Consider the following 21,270-nt stretch of genomic DNA (forward strand, 5'->3'; position numbering starts at 1 on the left):
ACACCACCTACTGCTTCCGGGACACTTCCTGTTTTGATAATGCGTGCTTGTGTGGGGCGAGCTGTCGAGCTAGCTTGCCGTAAATATCGGCGAGTTGTGTCATTTACGCAGTCTAAACCAGTTTAATCCAGCCGAAACACCCCCGTCCGTCACACGAGTCCATACGTGCGCGGACATGGACAACCGGTGTTACTCCTGTGCCTCAAAGTTCAGCCTCTTCAGGAAGGAGGTAAGGCAGTGATGGCTAATGGCGCTCATGACAGCTGTAACACGTTTTAATATTAGGTTAAAGAGCTTTGCTGTGTGTTTGATGGCCTCCAGTTGGGCTGTAAGAGCTGCGGCCGCTCCTTCTGCTCCGGCTGCCTGAACTTCAACGCTGTGGTGCCTCGCTGTGGCAACACGCAGCAGAAAGTCTGCAAGCAGTGCCATGGCAACCTGAGCAGGTAAAGGTCACACCCACGCCCTGAACTTGAACCTGCAGAACGAATGGGACTGTTCAACATTAATGTGTTAGTAATATGTTAAATGTGTGTTAACCATCAGACCCACGGTTATGTTATTACGTCACACTTGCTGTTCAATACAGCACGCCTGCTGTGTTATGTTTTTTTATTCCGTGTTTTCTTGGCTCATATTGTAAACACCAGGTTGCCACAGCTTATATCACTTTAAATCACAGCTGTATAACCCTTTGGTGTCTTTCAGCCCTTGAACATGCAGTAATAAAACCCTAGAATCTGTAGATCATTAAACTTGAGGCTTAATTTTATTTCAGTGGGCAATCAACAAGCAAAAGTGAGCGATGGTCCCCTCCAGAAAACTACAAGAAGTGAGTCTGTTACTGTGTGTGTGTGTTGTCTTCCATGTGACCTGTAGATGAACATGAGCTCTTTGCTAACATGTTTATGTACACTGTACATATGGACAGTTAGTGATTTATCATTTCTAAGGCTGTAACTGGATGAGAGTGGAGGCCTGGTTTTGATGTGTGTCACCATAGTAACACAGCCTCAGGTTATCTGCAGGCCACACATTGATTGAGCTTATAAAGGAGAGGATGTCTGAGCCTTCAGCCTGGATAAGAGATGCCAAGCAAATGCATTTATCATCCAGATTAAATATAAATATAACCTATAATAACATATCAACCTGTGTTTGTTTTTGGTTTGGAAGTGTTAAACCTCATGGAAACGCCCTGGTCAACATCTGTACCTAAACGTAATTATTCTTTCTGCAGACGTGTTGCTGCACTGGAGGCCAAGCAGCAGGGCCAGGCCAAACATCCTGCTCCCCACGGCAGCAGCAGAAACGCCAAGGCAGGCGTTCTTCCAACCAAAGGCCTGAGTAAAGAAGACCAGGCCATCGCTGAGAGGCTGCAGCGGCTGAAAGACGACACGCCAAAGGGTGATAAAGCTGTAATCTGTGGAGATACTGTTGTTTTTGAATCAGACACACGTTCATGTTTCTTACATCACTGTGAACTGTTGCCTTCAGCTGCAGAGTCCATTCCATCAGAGCGGGAGATAGAAGCCCGTCTTGCTGCTCTCAAAGCCCCAAGTCAGCCTGTGCCTTCTGCAGGGGAGATGGAGGACCGCCTGGCTGCTCTGCAAGGGCGAGCTGCACCTTCCCAAGCGCCCCCAGCCGTGAGTCCACTGCATGAAATACTGTATAAATATGAAAGGCAAACTTTCACAAATGCTTGAAACTCAAAATTAAAAGCACAGTCCATTTCCAAAGTGTTCTTTTCATAGTCTTTCATGTGGCACTGTGATTGAGGGTGTAGGTGGTGCTTGTTTGATTGATGCTCGCTGTGGTTTACGATCGTGTTAATGGTCATGTGTGTATTCATGCTGCTACTCGCTTCACAGTTTATATTTCCTAGAGCTACAGGTTACACATCCCATAACATCCCATCACATTCTGCTGGTCTGTACAGGTGCATCAGCCTCCAGATAATAGGACTCAGACTGAAAGAGCGAATGATCTGATGACTCAGATGACTGAGGAAGTTGCCATAGACAATCACCAACCAAACCCCGACTGTAGTAAGATTTTACTCTTGTTGATTTCAGCCCCTGGATTCTTTATGATGCTTCATTAAACTGCTTTTACTCAGCTACTCTGTGACTCTCCCAAATATGCCCATAAACCTGTAAACCCATCCTGCAGGTCTGGACGGTCCCATGAATGACCTCAACAAGGGAGAGGAGGGCGAGTTTGACAATTTGGAAGACGGTGAGGACCCGGCCAAGCAGCTGGAGGCTGAGAGGAGCCGTGTGCTGGAGGAGGCCATGGAGGAGCTGAAGAGGGAGCACCACTCCCAGGAGCAGGTCCTCCACATGGCCAAGAGGCTGGCACAGCTGAGGGGGCAGGACCCAGACAAAGGTACAGCACACTTCAGTCAGTGTGTGTGTGTGTCTCTGTGCTGCAGTCTTTCAATATGACCTTAATGTTCTTTGCCTAATAAGCCCACCTGTGATTCCCGCTTGTCTGCTCTAACGTCCCCCAAATCTGAAGACGCACCAGAGCATGAGATTCACTTTGGTATAAGGTGGTATAGTGACCCCATCTGTGACTTTGCTGTGTTTGTTGTGTCACCTTTAGTAACCATGGAGGACTTACAGAACCCAGACAGCGATGAGGAGACTGAAGAAGAGGCAGTAAAGAGAGTCTTAAAACAGGTTTGAGCCTAAAGCCTAAATAAAGAACACACACTCATCAAATCAATATGAGAAGGAATATCTGAATGTTAAACACGCGGCGGTGAGATACCAGTTTGGATTGTGTTCCTTCAGGTGGTCACGCCCTTGAGGATCAGGCTGATCTGAGGCTCATTATCGCAGCCACAAGGGGCTGCTGTTTTACTGTTTACTCTCACTTTGCTGTGTGTTTCAGCCACTCAGTAAAGCTGCGTTTATGCGTTCATGTTTCAGCTCTCAGAGGAAGCTGCTCTGGATGAGGCCAGTGGCTACAACATCCCCATAGAGCAGAGCGCACCAAGGAACACAGAGAAGAGAGCCACCTCCAAGAAACCGGTACTTAGAAAAGATTTCAGATTCAGATCGCGTTAGAATACCATGGGATCCTTTTGTTGATCTGTTGTTGTTGTTGTTTTTTAATCAATCAGGCTCCTGCACCCAAGTGTAGGGTTTCATCGGGCGCAGTAAGAGCTCAGCAGTCGGACAACGACGAGGAGGAGGAGCTTCCCTGGTGCTGCATCTGTAACCACGACGCCATCCTTCGCTGTCACACCTGTGATGGAGACCTATACTGCAACCGCTGCTTCAGGTACGATCGAGTACTTTCACTCCACGTCAGAGCCGAGTTCAGCTTCTCTGCTGATATCAGAGAGTTTCATGGAAATCATTGCCAGAGTGTATCTGGCCTGTGAACGCAGACCGTGACCCAGATAAGAGGGGGGGGTAAAGGATGCTGCCACACTGTGAAGCAGCAGGAGTATAAAGTATTTAGTGTGATGAATTATCAATCCACACTCTATTATCTCCTCAGGGAAGGCCATGATAAATACGACAGGATGGAGCATCGCACCAGCAACTACACCGCACCCAAGAAGAAGAAAACATGAGGAGACTCCACTGTGCTGGTCGACCCTGTCAGGTTCCGTCGTCATCGTTAGGTTTGTGCTTCAGCCCCGAGTGACCTCTCTGCTGGGAATATGGTGAAACAACGGACTGGAGTGTGTAAAGCAAGGGAGGATCCTTTAACTCATCGTATCCAAGCTCACCAGAATGATGAATGAATGAATGAATGTGTGTGTGTGTGTGTGTGTGTGTGTGTGGACCCCCGGGGTGAGTAGCATCTGCTTTCCATAATAGCTCATGAGACGCTAGATTGCATAGATTCTATTGACACAGGGTGACATGAACACAGTGACATTAACTAGCAGCACTTCACCTAACGCAACATGTATATAATCTGATAGCTATACGGAACTCAAAGTGGTAGAGGCTGATAGACAGCGATGGTACTTTCATCCAAACTGCACTGCTACAGAGCACAGACGGTGTGTGTGTGTGTGTGTGTGTGTGTGTGTGTGTGTGTGTGTGTGTGTGTGTGTGTGTGTGTGTGTGTGTGTGTGTGTGTGTGTGTGTGTGTGTGTGTGTGTGTGTGTGTGTGTGTGTGTGTGTGTGTGTGTGTGTGTGTGTGTGTGTGTGTGTGTGTGTGTGTGTGTGTGTGTGTGTGTGTGTGTGTGTGTGTGTGTGTGTGTGTGTCCCAACAGGCAACGGGGGCACACGTCAAACCGGCTTTGCACTACACACTCCCCGGACCGCCGTCGGCTCTGGGTTAGAGAAGCACAGAGGAGGGAGGGAGGGAGCGAGCAAGCGAGCATCAAAGGATGACTGCAGGCTTTGTTCCCTGTTGTAGAGAGTGTTGCCTTACTTATTCCATTTAATCACAAATGTTTACAAGTGATAAGCATTCCCTGTTCTAATTTGAACTTTGAAGTCTTAGCTTAACGCTTCTATCTCTGCGTTAAAGACGCGACCGTGTGTATTCTGTATGTATGTATGTGTGTGTGTGTGTGTGTCAGACAGCCGGGAGTGGAAACGGGGGGGCAGAAAATGACAGAATAATGGAGCCCTTTAGTCAGAGACAGACAGACAGGCAGGCAGACAGACAGAGGGGCCAGAGTGCAGTTTCATCAGCGTGCATTACCGTCTCACTAACTGGGGGAGAAACCATAATCACGCTCTCTCCTCCGGGGGCTTCCCTCCATTAAGCCCGTACGCGGGGCCGTCGCTGTGTTTGCCAAGTCTGGCCGTGTCATACGCCGACCACACACAGGAAATGGATGGGGATAATGGATGCGTACTTAATGGAGCCTTCCTGTTGCTGATTCCACTGTGTTTACTCTTAGCCGCTCTCACATGTCAACGTCTCCTTTGTCTCCATCGCTCTGTTGAAAAATTAACACCAGAAAAAGGGAATAGTGCATCCTGGGAGTGAAATGCTGACCCGCCGCCGCCGCCGCTGCTGCGCTGTAACGAGAGCCTGCAGCCGTCTCTGGCTCTGTCTCTGTCTCCGGGCATTAGGACATATTGTTGTCTTCCAGGCGGCTCTTTGTGCTCATCCTTCAAAGGCAGAGGTGATGTCATGTAATACACCCAATAAAGACACACGCCGCTCTGATTGGACATGAAGATGTCACCTTTCTGACCACGCGCTCACAGCTTTGTCTTGAAAATGTTCCACTTCTATGTTTTTATTTGGACATACAACAGTGTTATCAGAACAAAAAGCACTTATTTACATAAATAGGCAACTGAAAAAAAAACAACAACCAGTCCATCTGAGGAGGAGTCAGTACATCTTCATCACAGGGGGAGAGGGAGGGGAGACTAAATGTTATAGCTGTCCGTTCATTGAAATGAAATGAAATAAAAACCCCATTCTAAACCCGACTGCTCTGGTGTTCTGTCGCTGAGCCGGGGAGAGGAAGAGGAGGGGGGAGAGGGGGGGAAGAGGGCATCGCACTAACAGACATCCAAAACACTTAATGCATGGGAGGAAGTAAGAGGATCCACATTGTCTCATATCTTAATTTGACCTATTATTTCCTCATCAAGGGCCCTGACATTTTGCGTAGGCCCTTTATCCTGTACAGCAGCCCGTTGATAAACTCCTACAGCGGGGGGAAAGGAGCAATCATTACAGGTAATACCTCATTCTGACCTCATGTGTTTGAAGTTGTAATGTTGTGTTTGTAACTCACCTCTTTTGGCTTGCCACATTCCTGCAACAACTCCTATCAAAGAGAAGAAACAAACAAATCCAGAGGCTCATTAACAAGATTGGACGTTACTCTTTCACTGCAAACATTGCAACACCGGATTCCAGGAGTGTTTGTTAAACTATTAACAGCACTCGTGCTAGATATTGTGAGTTCACCTGCAGCCGACTTCTCTGCCCCTCGTCCGCCAGCTCCAGCAGCTCATCTATGTCGATCTCGATCTCTGGTATCTCCTCCTCCTGCGTGGACGAGAGAGGAGAGTGTGAGACTTCGCGAAGACAAATCTTGCACCGTTTCTCTGTCTTTAGTTGCGGTTGCGGCAAACTGTGTTGTAGTTTGTCGCTCAGAGGCATGAGAGTGAGGTTAGCGGGTTACAAAGACCCAAACCTCATCGCCATGCTGGCTGTAGTAGTGGCGTCGGTGTACGGTTCACGGCGTCGCGGTTTTAAGGCGGTGACACCTCAATTAGTATTCAAAACTTCAGCTTCAATCTTGCGTGGAACCGAAATTAAAAGACATTTTCCATCCTGTAGAATCCTGCAGGCTGCATGAATAATGAGGCATGAAGGCATGAGGGCTGGATGAGGCCGCGCCCGCCACATGCCACCATCTGATTTCATGGATGGTTTACCCAGCTGGCATTGAGCTCAGCCCATTACTTGGAGATCCTTTCCACTCTAAATATTTTCCTATGAATGTGTTCTTCCTCGCGGGTTCAGGCTCTCTGGCACTGCGGCGAAGAAGACTTCTCACTCTAAATCCACACAAACCCTCCATTCTGAAACATTAGCAGCGGCCTAAACCCTGCAGTTAAGTCAACCAGGCTGGTAGAACACTGAAAGATTAATGGGTACCTGCCAACCGTATGGAGAGATTGTGAAATTGGCCTCAAAGACTCGGCTCGTACAAAGGAATTATGGCAACTAATCAATTCATATCCCGGGCCTCGTATCCACACCTTTCAGGGGCGGAATGGAAGAATCCTGAACGTCACGATATCTGCAGTCAGCAGGTGTGCACTCACGTTTGACAGGCCGGACCTCATTTTAAGAGCAATATTTTCCAGTTGGGGAGTTTTCATAGTGGAGCTCACAGCTAATCAATGAGGAAGTGCTGAATTGCAGAATGGACGGGGGGGACGGGGGGGTCGGCCCACCGTCAGAGTCCCCTGTGCTTCACTCTAATTCATACACGCTGCCAGCCTGGACCCCTGCGTGATTCTGCTGATGTATGCAAAGAGCCACACGGGGCTGGACTCCGCTGTAGAGGTGTGTGTGTGTGTATTGTTGTGTTGTGTAGTCTTAAATTGTGCTTGTACTACATGAGTGAGGGGTAAACAGGTAAACGTCCCAATTTCTGCATTGTACCTTTAACTACTCACTGTCTAAACCTCCTCTGCTTGCCCAATGATGGATTGAATATTAATCAGACACATCTTCTCTGGTTTGAGTTGCATTTATAATGAAAGAAGTTTGAGGATTTTGTGCTTTTCAGCTTTCAGGAGTTCTGTATGTTGTGGGAGGAATATAGCGTTTTAATGGAGCCTCTGGGCTGCAAACGTCTCGGGAGCTTTTTGAAGTTTGAAGCCAGACGGACGATAAAACCAATTTTGGCACTAATAGTAGAATTCATGAATACTAAAGTGTTTCTCAAAGGAATGCAATTTTGGGTCATGAGATTTTTGCTGGATTTAAAAGCTGACTGTATCATTCAGAGCCGGGCTTCATGGTTGCCATGAGTACAGCATTATTCTGTTGTCCAAAGCGTTTCCTGTCAGGGCGACTCACCGCCTGAGGACTTCAGATTAGTTCTGTTAGGGTTATTATCTCTTTGATTTCTCTTCTTCTTTGTGTCAAACCTGTTGTGTCTCCATATTTCACACAGGATATTTAATGGCTGGATTGTAATGATGCTTGTGTTATGAGGTCATCATAAACGATGCAGATTATGGCTCAAACTTGGAGGAAACCAAGCCCAGGAAACCGAGCTGTTTTGAAAACTCCAGCGAGTGCGTCTCTCTTATCAGATGCTTCCTTTTTCCTGTCAGAGGCACAAACTTTTTCTGCTAAGCCAAATATTCATTAACTTCTCTAAGTGAGCAATGGCACAAAGGGCAGAGAGTGTGAAGAGATCTGAATCCTGTTGCCAAATCCTTTTTATAAAACAGCTGAAACAGCACTGTGGACTCTTAGCTACACTTCATTTCTACCCCACTGTGTGTGTGTGTGTGTGTGTGTGTGTGTGTGTGTGTGTGTGTGTGTGTGTGTGTGTGTGTGTGTGTGTGTGTGTGTGTGTGTGTGTGTGTGTGTGTGTGTGTGTGTGTGTGTGTGTGTGTGTGTGTGTGTGTGTGTGTGTGTGTGTGTGTGTGTGTGTGTCTCTCTCTCTCTGTGTCTCTGTGTCTCTGTGTGCGTGTGCGCGTGTGCGTGTGCGTGTGCGCGTGTGCGTGTGCGCGCGTGTTTCAAATGTATCCACTATTCACTGAACAGGCCTTGTGGTCCGTCTATTGTCTGTTTGCCGTTTCCCAATTTTAAGATTTGCCTTCATTCATGTTCATATGTCAATACTGAACTTGGAGGACTGAATTGGTGTCCCTTTGTGTCCCACATGTGTGTGTTCAGGCACTTTGATAAGTTTTTGTTTCTCAGTTTAGTATTCCCTCCAAAGGTGTGAAGTTTGCAGAGACGGCTGCCACTCCAGACCGAGGCAGCACTGGTATGAATTAGAGATGGAGCTAAATAATTCAGCCGGGGACACAGGGGACTGATGGTAAATGCTTCCACGCGGAAGACTCCGAGAAGCAACAGAGTAACCTTCCCCTGAGTCCATGCAAAATTCATCACACTGGCCAATGCACATGGACAAGCCATGCCTGATCCCATAGCAGCGGCTAAAGATCCATTCTGACAAGACAAGAAGGCTTTTATGTATCATATAGCAAAGAGTTCAAGCTGATCCTGATGGACTGTTTACTGTTTCAATCACAGGCACTGCCACGATTACATACATTTATACTATCCCATCACCACCTTTAAAGGTCTGATCCCCCTCCAGGGTTCCCCCAATGTGGGAGCTAAGGGAACACGCACACACACACACACACACACACACACACACACACACACACACACACACACACACACTCACACACACACACACACACACACACACACACACACACACACACTATCTGTTATCAAATTATTAATGACAGATTATGTTAGAGCCCAAACCAGAGCAGCTTCATAATGCAGATCTGAATTAATTTCTATGTTTCTGGGGCAAGATGAAAAGAGTGAGGACAGGAAAAGCCTCAGATGTGTTTGTGTTATCTGCACGTCCTGCTCTCTGATAATGGGATTCATTCAGCCCTAATCAGCTTCATGGGCGTATTACCATACGTTACCGCAGGGAAGAAGGTGTGGGGAGGAAATGGAATAAAGCTGAGATGATGAAACGCTTAGACACCAAGAATAGCACACTTATCTCTGTGTTTGAATTACACCAACCTGATTGACGATAAAGAAGAAGAAGCTGAACACAGCTATTCAGAGTTCATAGTTGTCCTGCTGAGCTCAGGTACCTGAACTCTAAACTAACAGCTGCTGTTTGATTACAGACGATGAAGGATCTGCATTTGAGAACTTGGCGCCTTTGGCCGCCATTGTGCCGTGTAGAAGAGGCTCCTTGGCAGGGTGAAGGGACGGAGCAGCCTGGCACCCTGCTGAGGCTGGGCAGTGAACGAGCCCAGGACTGTCTGGACTCGAATCCTGACCCCGATAATGGCTTTGGGCCAAAATACGTCAGTTTGCACAATAAAGCCGATCCCAGTACAGTAGTTGTGAGTGGAGTTGTAACCTTCTCTCTGTCTGGACTTGTCATAGTTGTGAGTGTGTGAGTGAGGCAGAGTCCAAACCAAAAGGCAGGGACAGAGTTAGATCCTGATGAGGGAATTACTGAAGTAAAAGCATTTGATTTCTTAATTAATTCGGCTTTATAGCTTCACATAACTTGCTTCATCATTTAACACACACACACACACACACACACTCAAAGAGGCCCACTTTTTGACCACTTTTATTTTGAAAATCCTTCTCTCCTTCTTCCTTATATAACTTGTGGTGGTGTTTCTCACTGTTAAATCGTCTCATGTCCTGCTTGATGCTTCTTGCTTTTAATACTTCTGATCCTGTAATCTAAGCCCTTTCACTTTTAATTAATAAGTAATTAATTACGTCATTGCATGCCTCCTAATAGCTTCAATCAGATGTGACATCATGGTAGGGAACCCTGTTTGTCTTATCACACGGCAGCCAGAACAACACCACGGTGCATCCCTGCAGCACCGGGCTGTCACAAGAGCTCAGGCTTTGCCAAAAACTGCAGCCATAAAGGGAGAGAGCTTATTGCTTCCACACCCACTCTGTGTTAGATTGCTGTAATCTCTTTCCTCCTGCATGGATGATAGATAGATCACCACAGACACCTGAATGCAGCACGATGCCTCTCCTTGCTGTCTTTCTCATCTCATCCTCTGGCATGTGGCATAGTTTACCTCTGTTTTGTGTGTGTGTGTGTGTGTGTGTGTGTGTGTGTGCCAGCCCTACCTCGCAGTCGAACAGCAGGTGAAGCTGCCCATCAATCCACTCCTCGATGTCCAGTCTCCTCTGCAGGTCCTTGCGGTTGTATTTGACTGTCAGCTTGCCCAGCTTGCGGTGTGGCGGCTCCTCCGTTTTGTCCGCTGCCTGGAACATCACCCTGGACTGGGTGCTAGGCTCTGACGCCATGGCTACCACGGCCTCAGGAGAACCGTGGAATACACGCGTAAGCTGAGCGTGCTCGCAGTCACACTCACACACACACACACGTCCGTCCTGCACACTGGCTTCCTGGCTGCTCTGGCTCTATCTGTTCTCCTGCTTGTTCCGGTGGGCTGATGTTCCCACGCGTGTCTCCTGTTATTTCACTGAGCGTCCCTGCTCCCTTCCTCTCTCCCTTCTCTCTTGCCGGCTCTCCTTCTCTCTCTAAAGCTCACTGTCTTGCAGTCATTCCCTCCTCCTCTTGCAACACCCTCCGCCTGCACTATCAGGAGGAGGACGGTAATGAGATATGCCTCAGAGTGTGAGTGTGTGTGTGTGTGTGTGTGTGTGTGTGACTTAAAGTGTGTGTGTACATGCACATTACAGGGTGTGTGTTGGCTTTCTGCTCTCTTTCTGTGGGTTATAGCAGGTGGAAGAGCATAGGTCAATTAGAGTGATAAAGAGTTGGGAATGGGTGAGAGGGCAAACTCAGCAATCAAGTCTGGCCTATGACTCTGACGCTGACAGTGTGTGAAATGGAGTCATTTATTCATTGAAGATTTGGACCACACACACATCCCTCACTTTGCCAACGACTTACATGTCAACACACCTGCAGGTTTTCATTCAGCAGGGGAATGTAAAGCATTTATCTACCGACTCTCTCGTGACCACACACACACACGCCTGACAATAGCCGTGTCCCCCTGACAGGTGAGCCAGGGTTCCTCTGGTGTGAGAGCTGCCTCCTCCTTTCTATCAGCCATCATCAGGTGTACGTTTAATAAGCCTTGAAGTCAAATTGGCATCCTCAGTTACACTTCCATCAAAAATGTATGAACAGGCGTTTGCCATTTATGGTCATTTGGAAAGCAAATGTCAAACTAAAGTCTTGAAACTCTTCATCGTCGGGGAGTCAAACACCGACATCACCGCGTAACCCAAGGTCAAAAATGCAAAGTCGTAGTTTCTAATGCCAAATATTACACATGAGACAGCGATGAGAGCTCGCCGCAGAGTTTCCACAGATCCAATTACAATATGAACAATGAGGTTGAGTTTTTTGTTTTGGCAGAGACTATCAATCATCCATGTTCACCCACTGATGCACCGTCTGTTACAAACACTGAATAATTGAGCGCCTTTAGCAGCTCACCTTTCCAGGCAAACAAATTCATTCATCTGGCTGCTTGCTCCTCTGAGGAAGGACGGCGGCTCACAGGCCTCCTCACCTCCGACCTGACAGGCTGACTCATCGAGGTGAGGGGGGGGGGGGGGGAGCAGAGTCTCTGAATCCATGTGAGCTTTATTGGTTCATCTAATAGACAAAGATGGAAGTGCTCAAACATTTTAATTGCCCAGGGGCTTGACACTTTTATTCATTTACTGGGTTTGAATGGGATTAAAGTTCAATCTAAACTCATCTATTCTGCTTTTTACAGATATTCATTCAGGTGAACCTGCTCTTCCTCCTTCCTCCTCCTCTGTGCCGATGATGGGATCCTGCATGACTCATCACTTATACGGAAGTTGATGACTCATTGAATGGATAGGTTGCGCAACATTACTAATGCACACTACGGAATGTGATTGAGATGACGTGTTGATGACTTATAAAAGAGGAAATGGCAGAGAATTCATGTTTTAAAGATAATTTTTCAAAATGAAACCCCTCTCTGATTCCCCTTCATCTTTAGCTGGAGTCACACTGCCACCCACTGGAACTTTGCTTAAATTTGTGGCAGCGCATGAAGCTGAACAGGTTAAGTCAGTGTTTGTTCACTTCTTGAACCTTATAGAAGGGTGTTGGTTTAAAGACCGGAATGTCACATAATAAAATACATAAATATATAACTTTAATAGTAGAACTCCATCAATGTACCTTTGGTATTACATTAATATGATGAACCTCATTTAAATCTACAGTTTCTCACGTGTTGCCATCATATTATAGCTGTTTTCTGTTTTCTGTTTTCTGTATTTTGTATTTAGATTTGCTTTTGCCATCTTTGTTTTGGTCCAGTCGCTAATTTGTCACAAAGTGATGATGCCTTTAGGGACCCTTAATGTCGAACAGGTGCAGGCGGTGCTTTCACGGGTAATGGGAATACAAATTTACAGTATGAAAAAGCGATTTAAGTTTTTTTTTATTATTAACTGAATACATTTCAGATCTAAGTACTGCGACATACTGGGTGTATTTTACAAATGCATGTCTATGAATGATTTGCAGTGGTGATTAGTCATATATTTAGTCAATGGGTCTTCGTTGTTGTCTCAGTCAATTAGAGTCTGGACAGCGTGTCTGTTTGTCACACAGTCAAAGCTTTATTTTGTGTTGCTTAGATTCCTCCGTCTTGTCTGAAGAAGGGAGTGGCGTCCCCGGAGTAGAGTTTCACTTCCTGTATCTCTCCTCAGGTAGAGTGACTCACCTGAGTAATGTCCTCGCCTGCCTACGATTCTCCCAGCGAAATCTAACAGGTAATCGGCTCGGTGTGTGTTTCAGAGTTTGCGGTTTGGAAATCAAACGACTGTTTGAGCCACCGCGGAAAGTTTGGGGACAACAAACGCGTCTAACACGCGAAAGGACCTCGATTGACGTCACTACCATTAAAGGTTGATCTAAGAGGAGTAGAAGAAGAAGAAAGCGGAGTGTTGTCTTTGAGCGGCCCGAACGCACATCGATTTTTACTTATCTGTATTGGCCTTGGGATTATTGATCGATTCTAATTGTCCTTACAGGTGATCTGTGGATAGTATCGGCTTTTTCATTACAGCACCACAAACTCTTACGATGGTTCCGTTCCGTGAAGGTCTCTCCAGAGCCCTCGCGCTGCTGCTGCTTCTTCTCTTGTTACCGAACCGCAGCTGGGCTCAGGAGTTCGGGGACGAATGTCTGGCTAAATTCAAACCGGGTCGGGAGGATTTCATTCTCGACACCGACGAGTCCGTGAATGGCGGAGCGACGTTCATCTCCCCGCCCAAGGTGGAGACGTACCGGGACTGCGTGGTGTCCTGCTGCAAAGACCCGAAGTGTAACGTCGCGTTCATGCAGAGCGGTACCGGGGAAGGTTCGGTCGACTCCTGCTTTCTGTTCGACTGCCTGTACAAGAAGAAGTACGTGTGCCGCTTCGTGAGGAAGAGGGGATACTTCAGCTACATACTGGAGTCTCTGTATGACAGTTACCTTGAAGTGCACACTCCTCGAAGTAAGACCCGAACTCTGACACACACACACACACACACACACACACACACACACACACACACACACACACACACACACACACACACACACACTGATGCTCAGATTCATGACTGATGTCCCTGAATGTGTCAGGAGCCTTAGTTTGGCTCCACATGCCTCTTTAGGCCCTGTTTTCATTTTAAACCGGTGATGTAAACAGTACTTTGTGTACCTAAACAGTTAATCTGGGGCAACATGTAGAGGGCCTAATAGTCAATAAGCATGCCTCCCTTTTACCTCCTCTATAAGGGTTTCTGGAGGCCCCGGGACCCCATTTTGGTCTCTTCTGGTCCCAGTTTACAGTCTGTATGTGGAGGTTGGGGGCTTAAAGCTCAAAGCAGGAACCTGCAGCATGTTCACACATGCCAGGCTTTATTATGGCCCCTGGCTCAGGCTCAGGTTTCTGTTTTCCTTCCCACCTCCTTTGCGACACAGGAAGCCCTCTTCAGGTGTTTTTGTCTGTGTCTCTGTATGTTGATGCCTTGGTGTCGTTGCAGATGAAGAAGACCGCCCGCCGGTGGCCGACGCCGGGCCGGACCGCGTAGTCCAGCCTCAGGACAGCGTGTCACTGAACGGCATAGAGAGCAAAGACGACATAGAGATCGTTTCATACCAGTGGCTGATGGTTTCTGGAAGCCCCACTGCCATCATCGCGGTGAGAGACCAGGCTGGGAGGCCAACGTGATCAAAGTCTCATTCATCATGATTTCATCTAGTTGAACATACGTCACTTACACACACCTGTGATAACACACCTGATCCCCACAGTAACAGAGCTCCTTTCTATCCTTCTGTAGAAAACTGATTTTGAGGACCAGGTTAACGTCTCCAATCTGACATCTGGGGTCTACAAGTTCCAGCTGACTGTCACAGACTCCAGTGGCCAGTCGGACTCGACCCAGATCACTATCCTGGTTCTGACTCCTGAACAATCTGAGGGTGAGTCTTCTTCTCCATAGGGGTTTGGATTTAAAACAAACGAGGCACAACAAGCTCATACCGGAATGTTTCTGTGAGGGTGTTATCTGATGTGATCGGCACATTTGAGCTGTGACTGAATGACTTGAGAGGACTTGATGCAGTGTACAGTGGATGGACGAGGGGGGGGACAGAGGGGACGGTGGTTTGACAGAGGCGTTGGTGAGACTCGGACTCATTTTGAGTCATAACAAACTGTAAACCCTGACTAATGCTTCCACTGTATTTGTTGACGTTTCTTTTGACTTTTACAAGAGTCACCTGCCTGGTGTTTGTAGTTGGGACATACTGCAGGTGAGACAGGCAGACAGACAGACGATGTCCCTCTGTCCTCAGGGTGAATTATACACGCACATGAATGCATCACACCTTTTATCCCAATGAAAATACTTTAGTTGTGTTACTTTCAAACATCTGAAGCTTAAATTCCATACTGGTTTTATGACAGGAAGCAGTTTCTTCCAAATCATTCAAAGCTTCTGGTTACTTAATGCCAATTTGTGGAATGTTAACGACGCTAATCCAGTAGTACTTTGTTCCTGGGAAAGTCGTCTTGGCATTGTTTGTCGCAACAGGGAACCTGTGCTGCTTGAGTCGTGATCAGACCTGTCGAGGCGCGCTGGGCTTAATACCACAGGACTGAATGACGAAACGGCACTGAGCACAGAGAGATGAGCAGATAAGCGCTGGCGGTGTGAACGGATTACACAAGGTTCAGCTTCTGTAAGAGGGAAACCGGCGAGGGCAAGTGGAGCGTGGAGGGAAAGCAGAAAGGAGAGGGATCTGATCCTGTGATGAGGGCTTTGGTTTGGTTCAGTCACATCCCTGCTGCCGTGTTAGAGCCGCTGTCCTTTCATCGAAAGCCGTACAGGAAGCGGCGGCGGTGAAGGTGCCTACTCTGATGGCTCCGCCCACTTATGAAATCGGTTTCAGCTGAGAACGGAAGCGGTGTAACCAAGCTATTCTTTTTTTTTTTTTGCCTTTCCTTTTTGAAACTGCTACCCGGGTAACATCCCACTCCCTCCACCCCCGACTCCACAGAACCTGTCAGTCAGGTTCCCGCTTAGGTTTCACAAACAAGAGGACTCAAGTCACAGCTTTGATCCTCGGTTTCAATAAAAGACAAAAACGGCTGTGGAAAAGTCAAGTTTGAGGCCTTTTCTCTTTTCTCTCTGGCTGGGGACAATGTTTGAGGCTGGCGTTTGTGTGTAGAGTGTTAAAGAACAAGGAGAGGACGCCATTAACCATTCAGAGGCTGGTTTACCTATTAACAAGCCTGTGAGTGGAATTGTGTCAGGAATGTGGCAGAGTGGAAAAAGTGAGGGAATGCCAGCGACCTAAAGATTCCTTCAGTATGTTTTGATTTATTGTTACAGTCTCGTTGGTAGTTGACGGACGAAGGCGTCTTCTTGAACCTCGCGGCGTTTCGAAACTCAACCCTTCCTCCTTTCCTGTTGCGTTTCATTTGTTTATGGCCTGATTTGCATTTTGGCGTCTGTCTGTCTACCTGTCTGCCTGCCTGCATAACTATTCTGAGTCCAGACAGTAAATGGGAAGTTCAGTCAAAGTAAAGAACAGAAACCCACCACAGCTTTTATCAGTCTGACTGCTTCCTCTTAGACGATGGTGAAGATTGCTTATTATATTTTGGATGAGTTCCATCTGAAGAGAATAGATATGAATCCACCGACGACATGAGTCAGTTAAAGTTATTTTACCACCATGACAACTACATGTATGTCAAGGAAGATCCATTATATGTGTGTTATGTTGGCGTTTTGGGTTTTGATTAATATTAAATGAATACAAAGAGTTATGATGTCATGTTGGATGCTGGTCCAACATGAATTAACCCTCACTTTCCAGCCGGTGTAAGCAGAAGCATGTTCATGTATTGGACTCTAATCTCTCCTCTCCTCTCCTCTCCAGACCACTGCATGGTCCCGATGAAGATCGGTCCGTGTCGCGGCTCTTTCCCTCGCTGGCACTACAATGGCGCGTCGGAGAAGTGCGAGGAGTTCAACTTTGGCGGATGCAGGGGAAACCGCAACAACTACCTCACCCTGAAGGAGTGCTCCAACGCCTGCTCCGGCTCAGGTAACACACACACACACACACACACACACGATGCATTTATGGAACAGATTTAAAAATGTAAACACGAACCTCAAAGCAGCTTTAAGAAGGTTTTGCTTCTAATGGAAGTGGCATGATTCTCTTTTCTTATTAAAAAGTTAGATTAGAATAAGAAGGCGAGATGAGAGAATATAGTCAATCTATTTTAACTTTATTTTGTTTTCCCTTTCAGAAGGCGGTGAGAAGAGTGGCCGAGGTTTGCCCATCCCTGCAGCTAAAGGTGTGTTTGTTCTCTTTAGACCCTTTTGACCTACCGACACAATTTTACCTCCCGAATCAGTGTATTGTCCACGTGTTACCCAACTGCCTGTCTAATCCTCTGTTTCTGTGTGTCCCAGGGGAAACGTGTGGCGTCACGTGCACGCCGGAGCAGTTCACCTGTGCTAACGGCTGCTGCCTGGACCCGGGCCTGGAGTGCGACAAGGAGAAGCAGTGCAGCGACGGCTCGGACGAGGCCAAGTGCGAAGACCGTGAGTACTGTGCTACGCAAACTAGGCCTGGTTTCCATATCGGTCAGCCGTGACACCCAAGAGGCTGACCAACGTGAACTCTCTCCTCTCTCCTCTCTCATCAGTGACCAACAAGTTCCGCATTCTGCTGGAGATCCAAGTGAATCAGCAGAAAGGTGATTTGGCCTCTTTAAGTTTGTAAATGTGCCCTCAAAACCCCCTTTGTCAGTGTATTTGACCCATGACCCTCTGTCTCCTCCTCTGTCCTCCGCAGAGCGCTGCACTCAGCCTCCAGAGACAGGAAGCTGCAGGGACAGCCTCACCCGGTGGTACTACAACCCCTTCCAGCAGGCTTGCCTGCGCTTCAACTACGGAGGCTGCAAGGGGAACGAGAACAGATTTGATTCGGAGGACGCCTGCATGAAAACCTGCCGGGGCGTTACAGGTTGGTCTGCAGGGCACAGAGGCGGATGGTTTGGTTGAACAAATCCCTGTTTCTGACCCGGCTTTTGTTCCACCCTTGAGAATTCATCCTCATTTTGTTGTTGTGTTGTTCTGAGTCGGCCTTTGTTCCGCTGCGTTGCGATGGAGCTCCCTAAGCAGCAGCTCTGCCCCCGAGTGTGACGTCTTCTTCCTCTCTTTCAGACAAGGACGTGTTTGCAACTGGCGAGTTTGACCGCAGCGTGGCTGACAATCACGCGGGTAAATAAGAGATAAAGATGTGTGGTGTACCACTAGGGGGCACTGTTGGTACTAGTATTCTAATATGTCTTCTGAATACCAAATGATAGAGTTTCAAGTGTCCTTCCTCTCTCTACTGCAGCTACCATAGCCATAGCTGCTGTGCTGGCTCTGGCTATCGTCATCCTGCTGTGCATCTTGGTGTACTGCATGGTGAAAGGAAAGAAACAGACTCAGCAGCACCAGCGCTTGCCCGCCAACAACGCCCAGGTCACCTCGCTGGAGGACAGGGAGCGTCTGGTCTACAACCCCACCACCAAGTCCATCTGACCCCGCCCCCAGACCCCCCCTCTACCCCCCCAGACCCGCCTGGTCCCAATGCGCTGGCTGCCAGACCTTTGTAGTTGTGTACGATACGAACTCAGATAATATCCGTTCATTATGTTGGAACGTTAGAGGGGTTAGCAGACGATGTACACAGAAGGCGGATGACGACGTTATATCTTTTATTTTGATTTTGATTGATTTGAGTTTGTTTTTATGGCAGTGGCCCTGAATTATATGTTTATAATTTGTGCTCAGGTATAAAGAGGAGATTCATAAGTGTGAAGCTTGAATACTTCAAGGATACCACATTACTGCTGGAGCTGTTAGGCCGTACGTTTGCTTTACAAAAGGGGTCAGATTGTCAGTCAGTAGGTGTTTAAAAGATGGTAATGATTAAGTTATTGTCAGTCGATCTGTGCTGGTCCCTTTGTAAAGCTTTAGATCTCTTGAGCAGTGATGTGGATCTGTAACATCTCCTGGTTTCCTCCTTCAGCTGAGTGAAGTCCTGTGTCTCCATCGCCTCCCCTCCATTTGTGTTCATTGTGTTTTATTCAGCATTGTTATTGAGTCCTGTGGGAGTATATACACACACACACACACACACGTAGATGATGTTGTACATAATAGCATTCTGAGGAAGTTAGTCACTTTGGAAGGTTTTTGTTTTCTATCAATTTGTTGAAAATGTTTTAGGGACAAATATATTACAGCTAAACTTAACTGTTTCTTGGACTTTTACTCATAGAATCTTTGTACATAAGACAGTTTTCTATTGTTTTAGCAGAACCACAATGTTTATTCTGAATAAAAAAAGAAAAAGACCTCAATGTTCTGGAGTGTCTGTCTGAGAACCTTTAGACTGACTGATCTAATAGTTTGGTGGTGTTTCTACATATTGTGACTTAATACAGGTTCAGTTGAATTTCAAGTGTGATTGATGAATGAACTATCAAACTTCCTTTTATAGAATCACATTTCTGCCCACAGTCTGTGCATAAAAGCTTGAAATGGACACTTAACCCTTCAAACCAACTCTTTGTGGCAAAGCTAAAGACTAGAAATACATTTCCTGTAGAAAATGTGATTGCAAACTAACATGTTTGCTAAATGCTGAACAAGTGCCTGAAATGTGATGTTCAAGTGTTTCCTGTACCTGGAATTAAACCCTCAACCTTCTGCTTCCAATACGCAATCACAAATGAACACAGGACAGTTGCACTCCCCTTTTATCACCAGAAGAGGGAGACATTTGATTACAGTAGGCGTTACTTGGCTTCCAATCAGTTACATGTCAAGTGTCCTGAAAACAGACCTCACTAAGAACACTCAACTATAGTCTTGATACATAATAACTTGCTGAAGCACAACTTTATATTCTGATTGAACAGGTAGTGAACTAGCTGGAGGAGGAGGCTGTGCAGGAGTCCAGTGAGCTGGAGGAGGAGTGAAGCAGCCAGTAGGAAGAAGAGAGGGTCCACAGGCTGCAGGTACGATCAGTGAGCAAAACAGTAAATGTAACATCAGCCTTTGAAAGCACCATCACTTCTCTGAGGCAACAATCTGAAGCTGCAGCTAGAGAGGAAGTCTTTCCCACTGGAGCAGTTAAACTTTGCACTGATTGGTCGGAGCATCTGGAGACATTTGTGTATTGACAATTGTTTCAAAATTCAACAAACAAATCCAGGTGAATAATGCAAAAGGAGCGTGCCACAAAGAAATTAAAGGGAACAGAAGGTCTGCTTTGAAAATGCATTCGTGAAATTAAAATCTAATTGAATCTCTAAAGTGGTGTTGTGATTGCAATGATGTGACTGAAGCTATTGTTCTTTTCTCTATGGGATTCATGAAGCCTTAAAGGCCCTGATAAACAGCTTTTAAACAAGATTACATTACACATCAACTCTTTAAGACTTTTAATCTCAGTTGAATCACTTCCTGAATATCTGACATAATAAAATCTGCACAGCCTTGTAAGAGGTCAGAAAGTTTGCAGGACATAATAAAAACCAGTTTACTCCCACCAGGGTTCGGACCTGGTACTTCCATCAGAGATGGACGTGTTGCCATATTACACCATAGGAGTTTGAGAGGTTCTACAGCGCCTTACAGTGGAGACATGACAGAATGTAAAGAAATAAGTTTTATTTTCAGACCGTTAGGGAAATGCTGAAATCAAATGGGAATAAGTTAAAGACAGTAAACTCGGCTGGAGATGATTACTGGATTTGTTAATGCAAAAGACTAGCCAACCTAAATTTAACTTGGATAAACATTGGACATTCCAGTATACAAAGTGTTGCAATTTAAAATTACCTGATGTGGGCCTGTAAAGCCCTTTGCTATGACTTACAAATTAAGTTGACTTGAATTAAAAGTCAAACACACATGTAACTCACAGTAGTGAGACCAGAGCCCCGTTAGCCAGCAGGTCTCCAGCTGAGTCCAGACACTTCAGCCTGTCTGGACTCAAACGCAGATAAATGCAACTTTGTAGAAAATAAACACAGATCAATGTTACACTATAGAAAACAACATAAATGTTACATTATAGAAAATAACAAACGCAGATAAATGTTACATTCACATTAGAGTGAGTGTGTGCAAGTGCGCAACATTCAGCAAGAAAGTTTAAATTTAAACTTCAATCCCTTAAACTTTAAAGTCCTGTAAACACTAAACATCCTCCAGCTAAACACCATCAGCAGAAGCGTGTGGCTCCTACCTGTTGCTGTCATCTCGTTGTGGGAACACACGCGCAAATTTCCAGGTGAACTTTATTGATCCGGGTTAAACCATTACCCACCGAGGGCGGGGGGACATTTCTAAATTTGAAGTGAATATCAGCTGTGACACTGCGCCAAGCTGGAGACGATTTTTAATCAACGCGGATACTACAAATCCCAG

The 21,270-nt window shown here is 46.5% G+C and overlaps 3 protein-coding genes across 6 annotated transcripts; 2 read left to right on the forward strand and 1 right to left on the reverse strand.

Moving 5' to 3' along the window:
• The first annotated feature begins 24 nt into the window (after window positions 1-24).
• Window positions 25-4,914, forward strand: zfyve19 (zinc finger, FYVE domain containing 19). Its single transcript, XM_076161505.1, has 11 exons — window positions 25-229; window positions 322-443; window positions 776-829; window positions 1,238-1,404; window positions 1,495-1,643; window positions 1,937-2,045; window positions 2,170-2,385; window positions 2,605-2,681; window positions 2,934-3,035; window positions 3,128-3,288; window positions 3,511-4,914. Exons 1-11 carry the CDS (start codon window positions 176-178, stop codon window positions 3,584-3,586), a joined length of 1,287 nt encoding a protein of 428 aa, XP_076017620.1. The 5' UTR covers window positions 25-175; the 3' UTR covers window positions 3,587-4,914.
• A 204-nt stretch (window positions 4,915-5,118) lies between these two features.
• Window positions 5,119-10,833, reverse strand: ppp1r14d (protein phosphatase 1 regulatory inhibitor subunit 14D). Its single transcript, XM_076161509.1, has 4 exons — window positions 10,357-10,833; window positions 5,911-5,991; window positions 5,735-5,767; window positions 5,119-5,644 (listed from the first exon to the last, which is right to left on the reverse strand). The coding sequence occupies exons 1-4, from the start codon at window positions 10,534-10,536 to the stop codon at window positions 5,573-5,575; spliced, it is 366 nt and encodes a 121-aa protein (XP_076017624.1). The 5' UTR covers window positions 10,537-10,833; the 3' UTR covers window positions 5,119-5,572.
• A 2,079-nt stretch (window positions 10,834-12,912) lies between these two features.
• On the forward strand, window positions 12,913-19,193 carry spint1a (serine peptidase inhibitor, Kunitz type 1 a). 4 transcript variants are annotated; one of them, XM_076161501.1, is made up of 11 exons: window positions 12,913-13,029; window positions 13,291-13,757; window positions 14,293-14,450; window positions 14,593-14,734; window positions 16,703-16,870; window positions 17,082-17,129; window positions 17,248-17,379; window positions 17,484-17,534; window positions 17,633-17,803; window positions 18,004-18,060; window positions 18,182-19,193. In XM_076161501.1, exons 2-11 carry the CDS (start codon window positions 13,343-13,345, stop codon window positions 18,367-18,369), a joined length of 1,530 nt encoding a protein of 509 aa, XP_076017616.1. In that variant the 5' UTR covers window positions 12,913-13,029; window positions 13,291-13,342; the 3' UTR covers window positions 18,370-19,193. The 4 variants fall into 4 exon arrangements, with proteins under 4 accessions (XP_076017616.1, XP_076017619.1, XP_076017618.1 ...); XM_076161504.1 differs by having other exon boundaries at window positions 17,085-17,129; XM_076161503.1 differs by having other exon boundaries at window positions 12,937-13,029; window positions 13,326-13,757.
• The last annotated feature ends 2,077 nt before the right edge of the window (window positions 19,194-21,270 follow it).

Source organism: Genypterus blacodes, unplaced genomic scaffold (genome assembly GCF_046128005.1).
Source record: "Genypterus blacodes isolate CSIRO-AG114 ecotype Tasmania unplaced genomic scaffold, CSIRO-AGI_Gbla_v1 ptg000112l_1, whole genome shotgun sequence".
NCBI lineage: Eukaryota > Metazoa > Chordata > Actinopteri > Ophidiiformes > Ophidiidae > Genypterus > Genypterus blacodes.